This window comes from Macrobrachium rosenbergii, chromosome 41 (genome assembly GCF_040412425.1).
Source record: "Macrobrachium rosenbergii isolate ZJJX-2024 chromosome 41, ASM4041242v1, whole genome shotgun sequence".
Taxonomy (NCBI): domain Eukaryota; kingdom Metazoa; phylum Arthropoda; class Malacostraca; order Decapoda; family Palaemonidae; genus Macrobrachium; species Macrobrachium rosenbergii.
In genome coordinates, this window is record NC_089781.1 from 8,751,897 (window position 1) to 8,774,396 (window position 22,500).

The 22,500-nt window shown below is 35.5% G+C and overlaps 1 protein-coding gene and 1 long non-coding RNA gene across 3 annotated transcripts in view; one reads left to right on the forward strand and one right to left on the reverse strand.

Moving 5' to 3' along the window:
- LOC136826620 (uncharacterized) overlaps nt 1-22,500 on the reverse strand; it is a 356,833-nt gene that overhangs the window by 240,562 nt on the left and 93,771 nt on the right. The window lies entirely within an intron of this gene.
- Nucleotides 5,521-20,946, forward strand: LOC136826616 (estradiol 17-beta-dehydrogenase 11-like). 2 transcript variants are annotated; one of them, XM_067083907.1, is made up of 8 exons: nt 5,521-5,618; nt 7,667-7,946; nt 9,906-10,030; nt 10,337-10,447; nt 17,346-17,507; nt 19,485-19,570; nt 20,002-20,118; nt 20,523-20,946. In XM_067083907.1, the coding sequence occupies exons 2-8, from the start codon at nt 7,697-7,699 to the stop codon at nt 20,614-20,616; spliced, it is 945 nt and encodes a 314-aa protein (XP_066940008.1). In that variant the 5' UTR covers nt 5,521-5,618; nt 7,667-7,696; the 3' UTR covers nt 20,617-20,946. The 2 variants fall into 2 exon arrangements, with proteins under 2 accessions (XP_066940008.1, XP_066940009.1); XM_067083908.1 differs by lacking the exon at nt 5,521-5,618 and adding an exon at nt 6,586-6,710 and having other exon boundaries at nt 20,523-20,829.

Consider the following 22,500-nt stretch of genomic DNA (forward strand, 5'->3'; position numbering starts at 1 on the left):
CCTCCGTATACATATTCAAAATAAATCAATGTATGTTAAAAATGCCATTTCTCGAAAGTCCATCGTTTAAAAATTTCATAAATATATGGACTTTGGTATAACCCATTCAAGATCACGGTGAATGACAGCTGTGAGTGAGACATCACTGAAAATTTAACAAGACCACAAAATTTTAGGTTTGCAACATAAAACGAATTGTTTCCAATCTGAGATTATCCAAAAAATGGATTGCCAAAATTAGGGCATTCCCCATAACTTTCCCAAAATTGTGCTTAGTGCGAGCCAGTGTAACATATCATGAAAAATAATCCAATAGTGTGTGCAAGAAGGCTAAACAAAAAACAGTTTTGAAAAAAGAAAACAGAATAGAGATTTAAACCAAAGCTAATCATCAAACCCAGACAACCTCACAACTAATACAAGATCGTGTTTAGCGAAAGTACTAAATATCACTCAGATCTGAAAAACAGCCTATAAGTTGCTGAGTAAGCATGCATGCACGTGTGTATGGCAGAAAAACAGGGGTACAGGCAACTACAATAGGACAGAAAAGAACGTGCAGATTCCTGACTTGAAAGCAAATGGTGGAAACTATTTACACAGAGATACACAAAAAGAGGCACAAGCATACACACACACACACACACACACACACACACACACACACACACACACACATATATATATATATATATATATATATATATATATATATATATATATATATATATATGTCTATGTCTATGTCTATGTCTGACGGTTTATCAAGTATCCCTTCTTTCGCTATTAAGCGTTCAGACGGGATTTCCAAATCACTTATATTTTAGTTAAAAATTACAAAAGTTTAAAAGTCTATGTAATGTAAAGAGGGTTAATTGCATTTGTCTCAGTATTATAGCTGAGTGAAAATAAATGGGTTTTCAATAGCTTTTTGAACTGAAAGATATTTTCAGCACACTTAACTGATACCGGAAGTTGATTATACAATCTAGGAGCACAGTGCTTAACAGTTCTCGTACCCAGAGTGGTCGTTGCACGAGGCCCATCAAGTCTGAAATCATCACGGGAAAGGCGTGTATGAACACCAGGCCCAACTACGTATCTTTTCAGGCAACCTTTAAGATACAATGGTTCTCCCGTGCTAATAGCTTGATATGTTAAGACGCAAAGTTTAAAAATAATCCTTGCTTTAACTGGTAACCAGTGTAATTTAATTAAGGTTGAGTAATATATATATATATATATATATATATATATATATATATATATATATATATATATATATATATATGTGTGTGTGTGTGTGTGTGTGTGTGTGTGTGAAATGTGTGCGCGCGCGCGTTATATGAAACACTGTTTACGCAGTACTGTATATGAGGCGTAAGAGAAGCTGAAAAGGTGAACAACGTGGAGATACGTGCAGTTGGTAAAAGGGTAAGCACAGGTGAAAGGACGCATCTTGGTAGTAAGAAAGTGGTTTGGTCTGGTGGAAAGTATGGAGGACGACTGGCTGCTAAAACAGAGCGTATCAGAATTGCTAGCAGCAAGGAGGGGAAGACCTAGTAAAGGTCAGATGGCGCGAAAGAGGTCCTGGAAGGGAAGGGGCATAATAATCAAGAAGCACGAGAGTGCTTGTAGAGGTGAATGCAGCAGTGTGCGTAGGAGAGCTCGACGATCTCCTTATGAGCCTTCGGTGGATTGGCAGACAATCGCTGCAGAGGTCTGTGAACCCACTGGTGAAAGAAAAGTTCCATAAATGATGGGTGAGCCTTACCACCAACCAGTTCCAATCGCTCTTTATATTTTTTTCATTTTTATTCTGATGGATGCCAGGAAACTGAGCAAATGTATTTTTTCGCCTCTACATTTCGTGAAAATAACAATCACCTGGGTCATCGGATTTGCAAAACTATAATCTTTGCATCTGCTAACAAAATTGGGGAGTCATAATTGTATTTATGTATGTCTTAATTAGCATAATGCTATTAGATCTTTATCTTTAGGCACAGGAGCAGATAAGTACCTTTTCAGTTAACGTTAGCTTAATTAGAATTACGTTTATACCGTGCCAAATAAAAGGCTCTTTACTTAGTTATTAAAAGATTAATATCATTGCCTTTGCTTTAACACACACACACACACACACACACACACACACACACACACACATATATATATATATATATATATATATATATATATATATATATATATATACATACATATACACAAAGTATATATATGTATAATATACACACTAAGTTTTACACTACCCGATCTTCATTAGTGAATAAAGGAATTAAAATATTTGACAAAAATTAAACTATATAAATATCATGGAGTTAGATAACAATTAGACGTATTATGATTAATGTCATAATCTAAAGGGTTTATCGCACGAAAAGTGAAAAAATCAAGTACCTCTCGCCTCTTCAGCGACAGGCTTAAAATGGACAACAAAAACAACACCAGCCACCCCAGGAAGTTAAACAATGGCTTTCATTCATGTGCTAAGAAAAGCCCTATTCAGCTCTCGAATAAAGAATCTCTGACAATGGAATCTTGGCATGCATAAACAGAGGTTACGTATAAATATCACCCACGCGCTCTGGTGGTTTATTTGGGCCTAGTTGTGACCCACTGCCGTTCTTAGCCCGACTCTTACGACAAGTCGCAACTCGCAAGTTCCTATAATGATCGCGAGAGCTTGGGACCAATGTGCTAACCGTATCTGGCAGTTACTATTTGGTGATCCAGTCAGCTACTGGCCAGACCTTTTGTTATTAGGATGTTCTCCTGTAATTTTGCCATTCTTAGAAAAAGAAGCAATGATCAAAACCAAAGGTTAACCGCTGGCAGCGCATTAAACCGGTTATCCACTTGTTGCATAGCAGCATCTAATCAGAAGTAGCGTTGCGCAACATCCTGATGCGATACGATACAGAACTCTCCCTTTTCACGTGGGTATCCACACCGTAAATCCATATCAAGGAAAGATACTGGGTTCCATCAAACCTTAGTTTCCCTTTGAGACAAGAACGGCCACCACGTTGGTGGGTTTCCAAACCGTATACAAGTAGGGAGAGGTACAGTGGATCAAGTCTGTTAGGTCAGTAGACTTATATTTCCACTTGACGAGTTGCCTCAGTACGATGCACTCAAATGATTTTGAGTTTTCATAATCTTCGATTGGCCAGCTGACCAACGCGGCGTTGCCCGAAAAACTCTGAACGACAGTATACGGGTAGGGGGAGAGAAGGGGAGACGAGGAAGAAGGGAGAGGGGGAGTGGGAGGGGAAGGGCGAAAGTGAGGGGAAGGGGGGGGATGGAAGGAGGAAGGGTATGGGGGAGGAGGGGAGGGAAGGGGGATAAGAAGTTACGTTCCTATATCACAAGAGATTAAAAAACATCTCCAATGAACAAAGACAAGAAATAAAAAAAATTGTATTTCTACAATTCGCACTCAGGTGTGTGTGTGTGTGTGTGTGTGTGTGTGTGTGTGTGTGTGTGTGTGTGTGGGAGGGGAGAAGGCCTGTCTCTCGTGCAACAACAATTAAGTGACGTGTTGTTGCCAAAACACCCCATAAACCTCATTTAAACTGAATTTATAATGATATACACCATGTGACGCTACGAAGTAGTTGCTATGACGAATTCCGAAGGTAAAAACGAAGAAGAAACGATCGAATTAATGAGAAAATTCTCATTTGGACTAATAAAGAAAAAGGAAATACTGTCATCATACATCTTGCACGTCGTATTGAGCTAGGAGCTACCAAGCAAGCGTGAATGAGGAACACAACTGGCATGTGTATGTGCTTAGGGAGAAAATCTTTGGACCTGCTGGTTTGGGGTCATTGCTTTATAGCTATGAAATATGTTTTGTAACGAAGCCAAAAACATTTTTTTTCGCGATACAACCAAGCAATGAGGTATATATTTAAGACAGATATTAATAATTATCATAAATTACGATCAAAATTCACGTAAATTCTGATCAAAAATTTATGTTATAGGGGATTTGGATTTATTGTTATAGGTTAACCATACGACTGACAGCGCATGGAATAAAAGGTGGGGCGGCAGGAGAAAAATGAGAATTAACCCAGTAACACAGAAGGAAAAGGTGACGTAAAAACGAAAATTTAATTTGTTTTATCTGCGTTTGTATGTCTGTCACGGGTTAGGGGTTTGATTTTAAGTTAAAAACCTTTCTGGAGTGACACAGAGGCCGCGTGCAAAATTTTGCCTGGGTCTGTCAAGTGGTTCGGATTTCTATAGAAGCCAAACTAATATACAAACATTCACTTTATATTATATATATATATATATATATATATATATATATATATATATAATATATATATATATATATATATATATATATATATATATATATATATATATATATATATATATATATATATATATATATATAGTAGTATATATGAAATCATCAATATCTCATTTTTCCTAAAATAAAAAAAAACCCAAAAGGAAAAGGCAAGAAGAGTGAGGCTTATCCATGGTGAAAGCGATACTTCTGCCGCTTAAAGACAGGAAAAATGATAAAGCAAGGGAATACAAAAACTTGGTAAAAGGGAGAGAAACAGTCACAGAGTTATGAAATCAGATGCATACTAATTTCCACTATATAAATGTAGGAAAAGCTGGCCTGAAGGGCGTATAAGATGAGGAGGAATTCTCCCTTGGCGATCAACATAACAGTGATATACATAGTACCTACAGGAGAGAGAGAGAGAGAGAGAGAGAGAGAGAGAGAGAGAGAGAGAGAGAGAGAGAGAGAGAGAGAGAGAGAGAGAGTTAAGATTTGGATCATCGATCAGATGAACCGCCATACATTTAGCAAAGTCCTTCCACACAACTTCCCAGTATACTGTGTAATTTTATATCCCTATAATTCACACAGTCACATTCACTTTCCATTCTTCACCCTCTTATTTGCCTTGTTACATCCTCAATAATCACTTCCTCAACGACGCACAAATTTTGTGCCTCTTTCATTCTGACCCACCTACCTATCTTCTCTTCTACCTTCCACATTTATCAAATCTTATTAAAATGGACACTAACCTTCCATCTCCTCAGACAGTATCTTACCGTTTATGTCAGATTCTTTCATCCAAAGATTCATTTACTCATAGTATGTGGATGCAAACTTATATGTGTACTTGAAATGATGTTAACTTATCCTCTAACCTAGCTGTCCACCTTCTCTATCTTTACTTTGCTTCAATTTACACCCCTCATTTACTAACACATCCCTCGGGCGAGCTCTAAGATAATCTAGATATGGGATTCAGTGGTCTCGTTAAATTAATAATAATAATAATAATAATAATAATAATAATAATAATAATAATAATAATAATATCTTACAAAAGTACCATTAAATGTACCTGCTGATTGTTGGTAACAAATCTCGGGGTTTTAGATAAACTTGCTGGCTTTTATCTTAACCTTTGATCGATCTGGGGGTGAGAGAAAGAGAGAGAGAGAGGGAGAGAGAGAGCGAAAGAGATAGGAAGAGAAACAAAGATTAGTGTCTCATTACTAATCAAGGGAGTCACTTCGCCATTGTCCCCCTCTCTTTTCAGGTGAGTTAAACGTCGTTAACAATTCAACTTCAGTGTTTAAGACTGGCAATGTGTTCTTGGCTAAACAGTGGTCCCTGCTAGCAAATGCAAAAGTGGTTTTTGGTTGTCATACCAGTGAAAGGAATGAAATCCTGGGGTAATGATTGCCATCCATGATTGCATAACATCCGTTCATGCAACCCGCTATTTCCAAGCCGAAGCTCCCTGTGAACCCGTATGTTGTTGGAAGGTGAACCCGTATGTTGTTGGAAGTGGCTGCTTGCTTAAATTTTCAATTTACGACAAAATGGTTGGATGCATTTCATTATAAAGCAAAACTCATATTTCACTGTTGCTTAACAAGCGGAGATTATTATACGATCATGGACTTTACAGTTTATGTGACACAATTTAAACTCCCCAGAATAAAAGCATAACATAATGCCTGGGAGGAATTCCTAGACATACATCTCAAGTGATAAACAGGATTGTTTGTATATCCGTCTGCACACTGCCACTTAATAGAGTATTGCATCCTCTAAAAGTGACAACGTATCTTTCCCTACCTCTTTTCTTTATCACTTCCAAGTACCAAGAAACGTGTCTCTAAATCCCAGTATGACTATCGTAAACTACAGCTCTGGAGAGAATAGACTTTCAGCAGGCGTTCTGACCTTGAATATTTGCATAAAGTGCTATTAACAAAACCAATAATCCGATACATGTTTATTTCAGGACTGCCTGTAACTTCGAATTTCAATACTCTTTAATCTCCACAGCAAACCATTATCAGACAGCTCTTCTGATAGTTAGAAATTATTACCAAATGATAACACACATCAAAGAGGAAATACTTTTGTTATCAGCTTGACACTGGGGCCAGTACAGTGCTACTGCGGACTTTGGATCAAAGCCTGGGGGAACTGATGGCCCATGCACGAACTAGGTTAAACTTGCGGTATTTGACTTACTTAATGTGCCCGCAGAAAGCAGTCGGCGCACACATTAAGACTGTTTACCCTCGAAATCTCAAGACAGCGAGAGAGTTCGGATAGCGTTCTGCGACCCTTATTGTTTCTCGTGTTCCATACCAATATGAGAGTTTCTTTATCAGTAAGACACTACAGCACGTACTGTAGATAATGTATGGTTTTTTACACCCAGTTTTCCGTCAGGGGACCCCTAGTAACTGACCTCTGTCCAGCTGACCGTTAGTCCCTCCGTTTGTCGGCTATGGTTAAAGTGTCCTAAAGCCCTAAAATTTCTATATATTAAAAGATACAGACATCAGACTTCCTATGTATCATTTATGGGTTCAGCGTTCTGTGGTGGATCCAAGGGTCAATATCATACTCTGAGGTCAAAGTTCAAAAAAGGAATTTCATCTTGGCCATAACTTTTGAACTGTACGTGACAAACTTCTTATTTGGTACGCAAACGAAAAAAGCTGATATGGAGAGTGAAGTCAAAATCAAGGTCATACTTAAGAGTCCAAAGTTCAAGTAGGAATTTGCCTCCGCTACAGGCTTCCACAATTATATCTTATTTCTCTTGGCAGTGTTGAATTAAATATTATCTTTTGTCAAGAATTTGGAACGTACTTCGAAACCTGACTCGTTCTCTCTCGAAAGCCTCAAATACTTTTACTTCGTGGTAAATATACTTAAACTTAAAGACACAGTGACATTAAAATAAACATCTCTTGCAGGACTGAGTTTAATAAGGTAACCCATCTCGATTCCATTCATAAAGAAAGAGAAGGTCACCCCCGAATTTTTAAAGACTTTAAAATGTGGTGCAAATATGGCGTATTGTTTCAAGGTTCTTATCATTCAAACCTTGTTTATTCAGGCGTATGATATTGTTGTGTTTTTTGTTCACACATATACATTCATATTTACTTGTTATAATCATCTAATTTTTGGATCGTTTTTCATTTTCACGAATTTGTATACTATGCAGCTGAATGGCAGTTATTTACTTGTTAAATATTATCATGCATAATGTATTAATAACTAGATCTTCCACATATGTTTCCCCACACTGAGAGACAGGTTTGTATATTCCAGGACTAGCCCGAACCTGGAATTTCCGCTACCATGATGGAATCCATAGACTGGAAAGAAGTAGTCCTTACTGTCTTGCGTGTGTGGTGGATGTGCATATACGGAGTATATTGTATGGCGGAGTCCTTCGTCAGATCGCTCTTGCCTCGAGACTACCAGAGGAAGGAAATCAGAGGCGAGATTGTCCTGATCACGGGAGGGGGCTCCGGCATTGGACGCCTTTTGTGTCTCAAGTTCGCCGAGAAAGGAGCGAAGATCGTCACGTGGGACATCGACGAAGAAGGTGAGGGGAAATATAATTACGTAGGACTCTGGCGATTTGGGGAAAGGTATTGTTTGTGTCAACAATGATCACAGTAAGGAAAATCGAGTACCCCGTGTGCCAGGGCAACTGATTAACAATGTCAGGAATACTGAAAGTTTAAGGACAATGCTTTACAGGGACGCCGACGATGCAGGTCATGTTAAATCATTAAGATGCAGAGACAAAAAGCAAGGGCAGTAATATACTTGACAGGTTGCTGTATTGGTCATCTTAACTTTCGTCCTGGTAGCCAGATTTCATAAGAAAATTCTTTCAGAAAGCTGGATGTAAGAATCTGTTATTTTCATAGGCCTGATAGTATCTATCTTTTGTTCGTTCCATTCCAGTAACTGTGAAGCTCTCCCTTAAATATAACCGAAAGTCATACATATGTTTCTTTCCGATTCTGACAAATACTTCATCAAACAAAATACGTCCTATCGAGTCCCTCTCTCTGAATTACTATAATTACAGATGCAGAACACCCAGGAATTGAGAAACTGTTATTGAGAAAAGAATGAAAGTTGGCTTTAGATAAGTAGTAAAAGAATTAATTTCATTTAAGTCTTTATTGTGATAAGAGCGCTCAAATGGTGATAAACAATGATAACTGATGAACACGTTACTACGACACGGTTATGAAACATATGGATCCCTCATCTGAAAATTCAGTTCCCGATAACAAGAGTTGATTTCATTGCAATGCTGCTGTCTTGTTTTTCTCTAGAACTACCCGCTGTTAAGGAAAACACTCTCTTAATACGTTAAAGGGACACACACACACACATACACAAGATGTGTTACTTACACGAAAGTACTTGGCACTCTGTCTTTTCTTTTCAAGCTTTTCCTTTGGCTTCAGCATATATATATATATATATATATATATATATATATATATATATATATATATATATATATATATATATACAGTATATAATATATATTATATATAATATATATATATATATATATATATATATATATATATATAATATATATATATATATATATATACATATATATATATATATATATATATATATATACAGTATATATATATATACAGTATATATATATATATATATATATATATATATATATATGTATATATATATTATATACTTATACACAATATGTGTGTGTGTGTTTCTGGTTGAAAGGGAGATAAATGATAACTAAAAGGTTCTAAAAATGAACCACTGAATCCATTTATTTGGAAAACTTGTTTTTCACAATGAAACTGTTTCCTCTGATAGGCAGCGGCCACAGAGAAAAAACGCACGGTTACTGACACGGTCTGACTTTAACTACTGATGCGTGGATGAACCTAATGAGCAATAAAACCCTCCCTAACATTAGCCTCCTCACACACCTACACAGATGACTCCTCACCAGAGCTTAGAACATCCCTATCTTGCACGCGTTCTTAATATCCTAGATATTAACCCTCCCTTTCTAGTACGCTTTTCAATCCATCTATTCAACCACTTTTCATCCTCTCATCCTTCATTGTAAAATTCCTGAATAACACACATCCACCAACCTACTGGCTTCCATTCTTTCCACGTGACCAAACTATCTCAAAACACTGATCCACCCTATCACCTGTGCTATCCTTTTAATAACTTTTTATCTCACAATTCTCAGCCCCTTTGCCTCTCCTCACCCCACATTTAATACGCAATCAGCTCATCTCGACAGCTGTTATCTTTTTTTCGATTTGTATTTAACATACACACTTCACAGCCACACACACACACATATATATACTGTACATATTTTACATATATATTATATATATATATGTATATATATAATATAGATATAAAGTATATACAGATATAATTATGTATGCATATAATGTTAGAATTTTCTTGAAAAATTACAGGATATGTCATATCAACTTTCACGTTATTCCTCTCCTCCCCACTGAAGCTAATGAAAGGACAGCCCGCATGGTCAAGGAGAAGGGCGGCATTTGCCGGTCATACACCGTTGATCTGTGCAACCCTAAAGACATCTACGCAACCGCCACGAAGGTTAAGCAAGAATTTGGGAAGGTAGGAATTTCTAATAAGTGGTCAAATAGTAGACTAAATTGGAGTTCGATGTAATGTGACTATTTGTGCTGTTTTGTTATTGTTATAAGAAATAATTGAAAATCTTGTAGAAATTTTCTTGTTGGTGGTTGGTTAATGCTTAATTAAAAGATGCACTGATGCTTAGCATTTCAGAAAATAATACCTTTTCCCAAGTGTAATAAGGACTTTTTATGTTTTTTCAAGATTCTCTGAACAGACTATGCACCTTTTGCATGCTTTTCTAGATTTAATTTAAACATATCCATTTTCACCTTTTTTTTCCAGGTTGACATTTTGGTTAATAACGCCGGCATAGTGACGGGTAAGTCCTTGATGAACAGTCTTGACGATGACATTATTCAGACGTTCGAGGTCAACGCCCTCAGTCACTTTTGGGTAAGCAAAAACAAAGAAAAGTTACCTTACTTCCCATGCTTGCTTTAAATCCTTTTATCTGCTTGGCAATTTTTATCTTTTATCTTAGATTTCTCTTAATTATTGTTTGTAACAGATTTTTCTTTTATGTCTAAGTTTTCATGATATTCCTATCTTTCCTATGCTTGCATAAGTCTCCTTTAAAGAAGTACTTGCATTATTTGTCTTATTATTTTTTCTATTTTTGACTATTTTTTTCATCATTGCCTCTGAAATTCTCTTCTCTTGTGGCTCCAATTTCTTTAATATAATCTTTACTTATTTCATACTTAATTTTACATTATATTGTTATCTTAATTTTGTATGTGTGCGTGTGTGACTGCGAGTACGGGAGGAAGGTGTCGTTTTGCGTAGTTCAGTCTCTGTTCAAACATTCACCTCCCTTCTTTGTCGTTCTTTGTTTAAAACAGCTGTCTGTTATGATGCTATTGCTTATTATAAGATTCGTACCTGACCCATATGAGACGGATTCTTGAGTTCCTAAATCTGCGCAAAAGATTACGTAAGTTGGAAAACTGATGTTACTTCTAGCAGTAAATGATAAGGGTGCCCTGGATAGATAATGTTTACAATAATAAGCGTATATTTACGGCGTAGTTCTATGTTACTATAGACATTGGCAACGAATTGTACTACCTGATCTATTCTTAAACGATGGATGCGAACTGTGCACCGTTGAAGGCCTCAATAGCATACTTGAACTTCCCTTAAATTTTGGAGGCAACAAGGAAAGAAGCCGAAGTTGCACCCAACTGTGACGAGACCCAAATGTTTGCAGATCAGCCACCTTTCTTCCAAAAATTATTATTTCTATATATTATATTGCAAATTTGTATAACGAGAACGCAGGGTGACACCTTTAGGCTCTCACAGGGTTCACCCGAAGTATTTGTTCTCTAGTAAGAAGTGAAAATTGGAGCAGGGTAAAATTCAAGAAGCTGGACACCTAAGTAAGATGAAGAGAACAAAGGGAATGGATAACGGGTAAAAGGCAGAAAGCAGCGTAGATGGGAAAGAAGGGACGCTGCAAAGAACCGAATGCTAGCACCATCTATTCTGTAGTATGCCCAATGAGTTTAGTGAGTCCTGGAAGGACGGACGCGGGTAAAGGCAAAGAGAAGCAGCTTTAAGGATAGTAAAAGGTTGTTTTCGATCACAATTAATGCTTCTCTCCATTCCGTTACAATAGAAATATAACAAGTGTTTATAAACTAAACGTTCTAGAAAAACTGAAGTAAATACACTTACAAGTAATGGTATGTCACCACATTGTCCGAAAATAAAAATACTCAAGGTCCACTACAAGAGTAGTATAAATCCATACTTTACGCATTTTTATTTATTCATTTTATTTTTACCATGAGTTTTTTTCCTTTAGTATTGGCTGGGACCGGAAGAGTAGACCTTCTGATGCGCAGCAGCCCTTTGAGCCTAAGGTCGCTAGCTCATGCCCATTTCTTGACCCAAGCTGCCACTGGGTCGACTGGCGGGTGGTAGGTTGGAGGTGAACCACATACCTTTCAAATGTGAACCCAGAGCTCTATTACTGCGCTACGACTATCTATCTATCTATCTCTATACACACACACACACTATATATATATATATATATATATATATATATATATATATAAAATATATATATATATATATATATATATATATATATATATATATATATATATATATATATATATATATATGGAGGAGGATTTTGCTTCATTAACCATAATGAGCTTAAAAATATATGAATTCGATATCTATCAAAGGCAATGGTAACACCTCACACTGATATACACCTACCAAGTTAATTTATTTACATGAATAGTAATAAGTTCAAGGATCCTTACGCAATTATCGTTACCCCATTGTATCCACACCCTTCCATATATCCTTTGAGGGTTTCTTTTAGTTATCGATTACTGAAGATGAATTGGTCTGGATGATGTGCAAAGCTGGTAATGATCCAGACAAACAGAAAATCAGAGCATGCACTAGAAACTCAAGTTTGGGAGTCTCATTTTGGTACTTCTAGAATAGATCTGAAGGCTTTATGTACCTATAACCTATTTTACCGGCGTGTGTGTGTGTGTGTGTTTGTGTGTGGGGAAGAGGAGGGGGCGGGGGTGTTAAGAGGTGCGGTACACCCGAGAACTAGTGCTACCACATCGTCGAGTTAGTTGTACGCCTAATTTTAATAATCAATATAGAACGTTAAAGATCGTTTTGGGTTACTGTAATGCAACCTGAGTTTCTCAAACAATGAAATGTGATAACTATCCAAGTTTCTTCTTTACATTTGAGTGCTCTTTAGAGAAATGTCATAGATTTACTTCATTATTTTTACTCACTAGCGAAACAACACTTCATTTGACGATTTACAATAATAGTAAGAGTTAAAGCATTTAAGATTAAATCTGGTAGATTGAAACAACAACTTACAAACATTGTAAATAATCTCCTGCGTATAATATGATGATTCCCTAATGACAGAAACAGCTTATCAGATACCCAATCTTGACCTATGATAGGCCATCGGACGTGGCGCAACGCATAGGTCACGTTTCTGTTTATATAAACTGAAGAATGATTTAAGACAATAACCATTAGAAACTGTATAATAAACATAAATTGGTTACTTTACAAGATGGTTCATACAACCTAATCATCAATTAGCTTCCTTTTCTCATAAAATTTTCGACCAGAATGATAAGTTTGCCACCCATCGTAAATGGCGCTAATCCAGCGTCACCCCTCACGTTATAGTTGCCGGAGTGTTGGTGCTTAAATCATTCCACTGAAATGACACTAGATTCTCTTGTTTTGAGAGAAACAGGCAATATTAACAAGCAAATAGTGTGAGAGGACTAGAACACACAAATATCCCTTAAAACAGTTCCCAGTTATTTTTCTGAAATAACGTAATCCTGTTTAGTTACCTGTCATAACCTTGTGTTGTGGTTTTTGGGTCTTTAAGAAAGTACCTGACATGGACTTTAAAGTTAATGTTTTCTGCTGAAGTCCCCGTAGACCCTTAACTAGTTCTAAGGAGACTGTGAGCTGTCAGAGTCAAGTCACTCGCCAAAGCTAAACATGGGAATAAAATACTGTAGCTCTTTAAGTTATTTCAAGGGCATGGCATAGTGAGGGTTTTGTTTTCCAGCGTGGTGGTGTCACGCTAAAACAGAATTTAAAGGTTGAAAGCATTATGCATGTAAATCTTGAGAGTTTGATACGCTCTCATGTATATCTGTTAATGCTAAAGGAATTATATGCTAATCCTCGTTGGCACGAGAATCATCATGTTGTGGTTATTTGGAACGGTGTCTCTTACCGACAGCTCAGCCTTATTTCTCAAGAAATCCCAGTTTTTTTACGACATTCAGATCCTGATACGCTGGCATGGCGGTGGCGGCGCAATGGTTATTTATAATAAGTCTTAGGATTTGATGGTGATAAGTTTTCCAAGTCTAAACTAACTTGGGATCACATTTTGCGGATATAAATTCTTAAGAGTTGCTGGTGATGGCTGCTTATAGAAACTGATTTAATTGCAGCGTCAGAAGGTAGTAAAGTTGCCGAATAAAAACTTTATACCTAATTGAAAAACGATGTGCAGATTTAGAATTCTACTGTCCGAATGAACAGAAGGATATTAGGGTCCAAGTTACGTTTTCAGTGGGCTACATAACATCAAAACACAAGAGGGGTTATCTTAATATCTTATACTGAAATACTCAAGGAAATATATAGTAGTATTTCCAAAATTAATTTACGACTTTAATGAAAATGTAATATGCTAAATATATTTAAAAAGCTCTTCTTTTTGTTACTGATGATGCACATATTCAGTGTTATTTATGCCATGCTTTTTTAACATTTTTTATCAAAAAAATATTTTTATACTGTGTACATCAAAAGTGGCCCACCACTAAAAGTCAAACGCGTTGGTTCTCAAGATACCAAGGTAACCACGATGTAATGATTTTAAGCAACGCTGGAAGCATATTGATAGCCAAAAAAATATATAAGCTTTGAGTATAAAAAATAAGTCAGCATCCGGCGGCTGTAATGGCAGAAACGGCAAAAGAAAAATTTTCTTGAAAGGCTCTTTCGAAATGCAAAATTATAAATACAACACTGAGTTAATAATATTTATCCTTATGTAACTAATGATTATCATTCAACAAGTAATTCGTCACAGATGAACTCTCATATTTTTTTTTAATGTGTGAAAGAATAAATTATGATTCAACCATAAAACAAAAACCACTGAAAAAATCTGCCTTTATTCGAAGCTTGAAAAATTTCAAAGTCGTCGTTTCTTCTTTTTTTTTTTTTATTAAGCCAGAACATACTTGAGAGGGAGAATGAAATATCTTCAAAATTGCCGGTATTCCCCCGTAATTAACTAGAACTATAGAACTATTCATCAAGGTTTTGCCAGCGCGGCCACACCACTAATAATCCGACAAAGAAAAAAAAAAAAAAAAGCCAGATGCCTACGCATTTTAATGAATTTGAGATTAAAATGATCTAGTTCCCAAGAAAACACCTAACACAATCAGCTGTCTTATAGAACATCCAGTGTTTTTAATATACTGTAGAACAGTTGTTTCGTGCTGTTAATAAAATACAGTTGTTAATTTTTCTTCGACCGTTGTACAATGACTTACTAATGGAATGTCCGTCATTCATTCTTTATGGAAGCATCTTGCTTACTCTCAAGACCTCACCATGTTCTATAGCATATGGAATGATACATTTTGTGAAACCTGCTGCTCGAAGGGTCTGAGAACTCATCGATTTTTAATGGGATCGTTACCAAGACAGCAAAAGAGTACCACGAAAAAATTAATAAAAAAACCACAAAATTAGGAATCTCTAGTTTTATATAAAGAATTTCCACGAAAAAGCTTAAAGCTTGCTGATGTTAAACAAAAACCCGCAACCTCTTATGCTGTCTTGTTAAAAAAAGAAAAGAAAAAAGAAAACGTAGTATAACAACCTGATAATTTATAATACAAGGACTAGAAATTTTGTAATAACATTCAGAAACTAGGGATTTAATTACCTAACCTGTTCGAGACGTGATACAGGGTTTATCACAACGTCCAGAAAAAATTGGGAACTACGCAATTACTCCAAAATATTAAATATAAAAATCTGCCTTTGCTGCTACACAGACACCAGGATATAACAATTCGAGAACCAGGGTATCGAGCTCCTTTAAATATTGTTGGCACTCACTTGACTTCGTGTCCCCAGAAGCCTACTGAGTGTACGTATAACAGCGTAGACTCTTGTTGGTTAATGCGGAGTTCGTATTCCTATACGTAAGCTTCATAATATGAAATAAAACATTTTTATGAGCATAAATATTCTTAAGCAAATCACACGGCGAGCAATTATGGATATAAACACCACCTACCTGATATAAATTAAGGCTCATATGGTGTTTTATTTTTACATCATGACGGCAATACAAAACCTAAGTTTTTATAGACAGACATATAGAAGCTAGGTCCCAATAGTTATCACTTCGGAAGCAGTACGACAACACAGCTACGCCACCAGATCTGAATTCATACACATCTTTTCAGTAAGATGACTAAACAGCCACAATACCAAAGGCCTTCACGTTACTAAAGGCCGCCACTAACTTTCAGGTATACCTTCACCATTATCGATACAGATTTTTCTACCCAGTTCTCTGTTGTAGAAAAGGCATCAACAGGCGATGCTTTGGCAATAATTGGCTTGCTGTTAGCAACTCAAAAAAATAAAAAATAAAAAAATAAAATAAACACCTAAAAGAGACGTCCTGAGGAGTGGCTGTTCTTTATTGTTATCATACGATGCTAACCATGAATAAACATACATCGTCTGCTATTGCTTTATTTATTCCATTACTATGTTGACTATACTTTTTTTCTCATTTTTAAACACTTACAAAAATGATGATAATCATAATTAGACGCAAATAGGCCTATTCTTGTTTTACATAACTTTGCTATATTGAATATTTATTCTCATGTAAAAACCGACTTGCATATATGGTTTATAACCATGAATAAACATATACATAAGTATACAAGGACACTGTCTGTGTCAGTAGCAGATTCAATCTCCTTTAGTTTTTTGACTGATTTTAAATATATTTTTTTTTTAATCTGTTATGATAGTCTTTGGGTTTTACTTGCCCAAGACAAGGCTTACTCTTCAAGATATTCAGGAATGACGCTGCCACTTTCAGCCTTTAATATGCACAACTATTCTTCCTGTGGAAAAACTAAAATCATAAATGTATATTAATCTGACATCCGTATCAATAATTGAAAAAAATTTATAAATCCAATACATCATAAATTTAGGTATAAACACTTTTAAATTCAATATAGATCAGCACATTCTATTTCTGACCGAAGCGTACTCTCAACCCAGGCCGGGAAGAGAACAGTAAAAAAAAAAAGGGGGGGGGATGTACCCCACATTAATGTTCAGGCACGCCTGCGCAGGTCGTTTCGACGTAGGCATATCGACTGAGATAACTATTTGGTCAGGTAGCCTGTACAAGCAGAAAAAACTTCAGGTTGTTCACAGTAATGTTCAGGTGTGCCTGCACAGGTCGACTGTGCTGGCAGACCTATGCAGATACACCTGAACGTTAGCAGCGGTCTGAATACTCACCAGACCCAAAATAGTTCCTCCAATGTCTAGGATTTATTTTTTGTGTACAGTCAAGAAAATATAACAGGTGTTATGTTTCCTCTAGATTTAATATTATCCTGCATATCACTGCAACGTTAATCTTTATTCATTTTCTAGATTTGTTGATTTAAATATGCTCTTCACCCAGACAGTCAAGGCTTTTCTGGGGGATATGATGCTGTCCAATAAAGGACACATTGTAACTGTGGCTTCAATGGCGGGCTGGTTAGGCTACAACAAAATGGTCGACTTTTGTGCATCGAAATTTGCTGCTGTTGGATTCGACGAAGCTCTTCGCATGGAACTGAAGGTAAGACATTCTGTTAAAATTTGACAAGGGAGGGATGATTATTATGTTGCCAGAGGACTCTGACATATCCCGAGTCCCAAAATTATGTTTCTGTCTGAGACAGTTATTATTATTATTATTATTATTATTATTATTATTATTATTATTATTATTATTATTATTATTATTATTGTTGTTGTTGTTATTGTGGCTGTACTTAGCTTCGCAGGTGCTTTACGCTTTAATTCCTTTGATGATTCCTTACAGAGCTCCATAAACGATCTAAAGAATCCTTACGTTACTAAATACCCTCGCCCGAAAGAAGATTTTGGGGAAGAGGGGAGGAAACCTCTCGAAGAAAAGCTGAAGGTTGCTGAAAATGAAAGACTGAACTTGATGGAAGCTCAAGCCACGGAAGTAAAGTGCTTGCGAGAGCGTCTCACCGAAACTGAGAGGCAAAGAAAGGAGATGGAAAAGACAAATAAAGCTCTTAAGGAAGCACTGTCCTTAGCACAACCCGAAGAACACTTCCAAGAAAAACTCGAGGAAACAATAGGAAACCTAAACAAGATCTCTGAAGAGAAACGTCTATTGCGAGAGCACTATTCAAAGAAATTCTCAGAGTTGCAAGAGGAAAGACACCAGCACGAACTAGACCTCCAAGAATTAGAAAAGAGTTTGTACGTCGCTAAGATGGAAAACAAAGAACTCATGGAAAAAGTGCCGGATAATCTGGATAATCCCAACACGTGGCTTTTAAAAGAATCTGAGGAAAGGAATCGATTCTTGGAAGAGGAAATCAATAAACTCAGAGAAGGCATGAGAACCCTAGAAAGTAGGTACAGAGAAGAGGAAACAAAAGTTTCATTAGAAACTGAAAAAATGAGGAAATGGTTTTCGGAAGCACTGGAAAGGTGGGAAACGAATGAAAAAGAGAAAGAGAGAATGAGCCTCCAAATCCTCCAACTAGATCAAGAGAACGAGGGGCTACGCTTCCAAATTTTCCAGTTGGATCATGAGACAGAACTCCTTAGGAAATATACCAACGACTTGGAAGACTGTCTCATCCAGATGTATAGTATTACGGAACAACAGCAATTGCTATCGATTAAAAAATTGCAGCTGATGCAACAGAAAAAAGGAAAAAAGGAGCACTAGGAAAAATGGTAGCGCAAAAATAAGGGTAAAGAATACACTAAAATACATTTCGGTACAATAAAGTACAAAAAACCAGAAATAGTTTCTTTAACCGGAGATATAACCATATTGATATACTATAAATATGAATACAAATTATAGCCTGGGCCAAAGGTATTAGGTTGCCTGTCTAAAAGGCCATTGTACTGTATAAATGATATGCAGTTGGTCAGATGAGGCCATTTCAGGTAGTGTGAATTTAAATAAACTGATATCCATACCATCTAGTTGAGCCAATAAATGTTTATACTTAAGTCTAATATTTTTCTTCGTACTTTCGTTTCACGAGGATAGCAGACCGATGTTATATCTTTCATGATAGCACTGAATATCATGGGTGATGGTAACACGATTACCAGCAATATACTAGAAATCAAAGGAATCATCAAAAGAATATGAGAAAGCATAAATGAATGGTAGACGAGGAGAGTGATAAGACTCATAAAGTAGAACAAGAAAACAGCAAGACAATGTACTGTACATTAAGTTTCCCGTCATAAATGACTGCAGAGACCGAACATTGAATAAAGTAGCAAAATGAGTCAAACGTCTCCCTTTCATATAAGGAGGCTTAAGTGCATAGTTGATCCCTGCGTTTACAGTTATAGTGGTGCTTTCATATCTGTTTCTGATTTACATTTGGATGCATAATGCCTCAAACCTTTTTGGGCCAAAATAACCACTGTCCTTTTTTATGTGATCTCACAAAATTACTGCATGATTTCACAACAACCGTGCATATTCCATGGCCCCTGTCGTTTCTTATTATTATTATTAATGGTATTGTTATTATCATTACAGTCTGAGGGTGCCGAGGGCATCAAAACCACAGTTGTCTGTCCAGTTTATGTCAACAAGCAAGCATTCGATGGAGTCATTGCCACCAAGTAAGTAACCTCCTTTCTCTGAGCACGTCTATACAAAAGCAACTAAGTGGACTAATTCATGACATACGAATTAATCCATATTCTCATTTATTCTCTCACGTTCTTTTTTTCAAAGAGCTCTCACATTTTGTTGATTTTATCGTTTGGACACTGCTTACTATAAGTATATCTAGCTTGTCTTTCTTGCGTAGCTCATGATGATATCAATGAACAGTGACTTTACGTTATGAAGATTATTTTGGTTATATTTTCCTCCTTGTATTTCCCTCAACGTCTAAGCTTTCATTTTAGGCCTTTAAAGCTGCAACTGCAGCCAAATACCTATATACATCACCAATTGCCTCACTTAGAAAAAGTAATGAATAGAATAGAATTTTAAAAACTAAATTTTCATTCTTTAAGAATAGAAAATTTTCTCTGCCTTTTCCTAGACTACTGGCCACGCTGTCTCCCGACCGGGTAGCTTCAGAGATTGTCGACGCCACGTTGATGAATGTTCCAGTTTTGATGCTGCCGAAAATAATGCGCCTGGTTCTCCTTTTGAAACTGTAAGACATTTCCTGACACACTGTATTCACAATAATGGTTAAAATAACAAACGCCACATGTAATTTACATGGGATATGAAGCTATTCCTTCCTGTATAGATCTCAAATCTAGTTCTGATTCTGTTCAATTTTCTGAGAATTTTGTCAGAAATAACTCTTAGCTTTCTCTCATTATAATTTCTAATAGTTACCAAATTTTTAGGCTAAAAATCTTTATCCTGTTGTATCCAGTGAACTGGTGCATTTTTAACATGGCTATTTTTATTCTTGGAGAATTTTGCAAAAAGCTGCATTTCTTTTCCTCTCATCTCACTCATTTACAACCAAATTTTTTGTTTCATATTTGATAGTGTTCTATAAAAGTCTGCCAAGACTATTAACATTACTTTATTTCTTTTTTAAAGCCTTTTGCCAGAAAAGTTCGTGTACAAGGTTGCTGCAGCAACTGGACTGACGACGATGATGGATAAACAGCAAGGAAAATGGGAAGAGTATTAAGAGACCCGAAACCAATTCCGCAGATGTTTCAATAACTGGAATGTTGAAATCTCTCGAGAATCAATTTTTAAATCCCTTAAGAGCCGAGGCCTAACATTTTCAAACTATTTTGGACCCACTGCTGCACATGCAGCCTCCAATGAAATTATGGAATGATGCATTTGCTACTCCTTTTTTTCCCATTTTTATAAAATAAATTTGTGGAAGCCATAAGGTTTCATTTTCCGTAAAGCTGGTAAACGTGCTGATTCAAATCTGTAATTACCAAAGGTTTGTGGTAACGTTGTGTAATATTTGTCTCTTACAATAATTTAATAAATATCATTAGTATCACTTTAATTATTATCCTCCTATATTTCAAAGACATGACACCAAAAGATTAACTGGGTGTATGTAGAAAAAATTACTATTGTAACCTATTAATCTGCCTCAAAAATTTTGAATCAGAGAATGAAAAATATTTCTCTTGAAGCTGAGACCTATTCTAGAGCAGCCAGTCTACAGATTATCAAAAATATCTTTTACTGAGCCATACAGTATAGGAAAAATAAATCAATCAATCGGGTAAGTACAACCAAAACAGCCAAATGTCGGCTACACATACAAATATCGGGCAAGAGTATAAAATGTCAGGCTGATACTGACTTGGAACTGGAAAAATTCCTGCTTAAGGAAGCTACATACAGATATTTTGTAAGTTGCTCACCAACTCTAGTTACAAATGTATTTGGGACGGTGGGGAAATCCAGATGCAAACAGAAATATAACTGAAAATGGACAAAGGAATGCACAGTACATTACTATGAAGAACGAGCATGCAAAACAATTGCAAAGCAATAAAATGGTTCCCAGTATTATTGCATATAGTTACTTTAGTGTCTTTACTATCTCTTCTTTTATACATTGCAAAATTACTGCCCTATGCATATCCTTTTGCCTCGCCATACTAAAAGTTCCTTTCTTTTTAATGACTAACACGCGTGTTAAACGAAACACCAACAAAGTGGTTGGCAACTGAAAAGAATGTCAAGGAATTTAGTATTCTAGAATCTACCTAAAAAAAGGTCCCATTATATATATGTATACATATACGAGTATATGTATATATACTGTATATATATATATATATATATATATATATATATATATATATATATATATATATATATATATATATATATATATATAAATACACACACACTATATATATATACACACACACATACTCCATATATAAACATATTGCATATATATACGCATATGCAGGTATGTCTAAATAAATAAATATATATACATACATCATTATATATATATAAATGTATATATATACAGTATATGTAGATGTATATATATATATATATGTATATATACAGTATATGTAGATGTATATATATATATAAATATATAAATATATATATATATATATATAAATATATAAATATATAAATATATATATATATATATATATATATATATATATATATATATGTATATATATACAGTATATAGATGTATATATATATAAATATATATATATATATATATATATATATATATATATATATATTCCCTGAGGTAGCGTGGATTTGATATTAAGCGATATTTGTAGCTTCATGATCGTATATAAATCACGGTGTGATAAAAAAAAATGTCATATATATATATATATATATATATATATATATATATATATATATATATATATATATATATATATATATATATATATATATATATATATATATATATACTTTTAGGGCAGAGTTTTTTCTCTCACGGTTTTCGTTATAAGCAATTGCTTTAGTGGAATCAATAAGTTTCTTGCAGGTATCTTCATACCGACGGATATTTTTCCGATTCTCGTTCGTCAATTTCTGGTGAAAA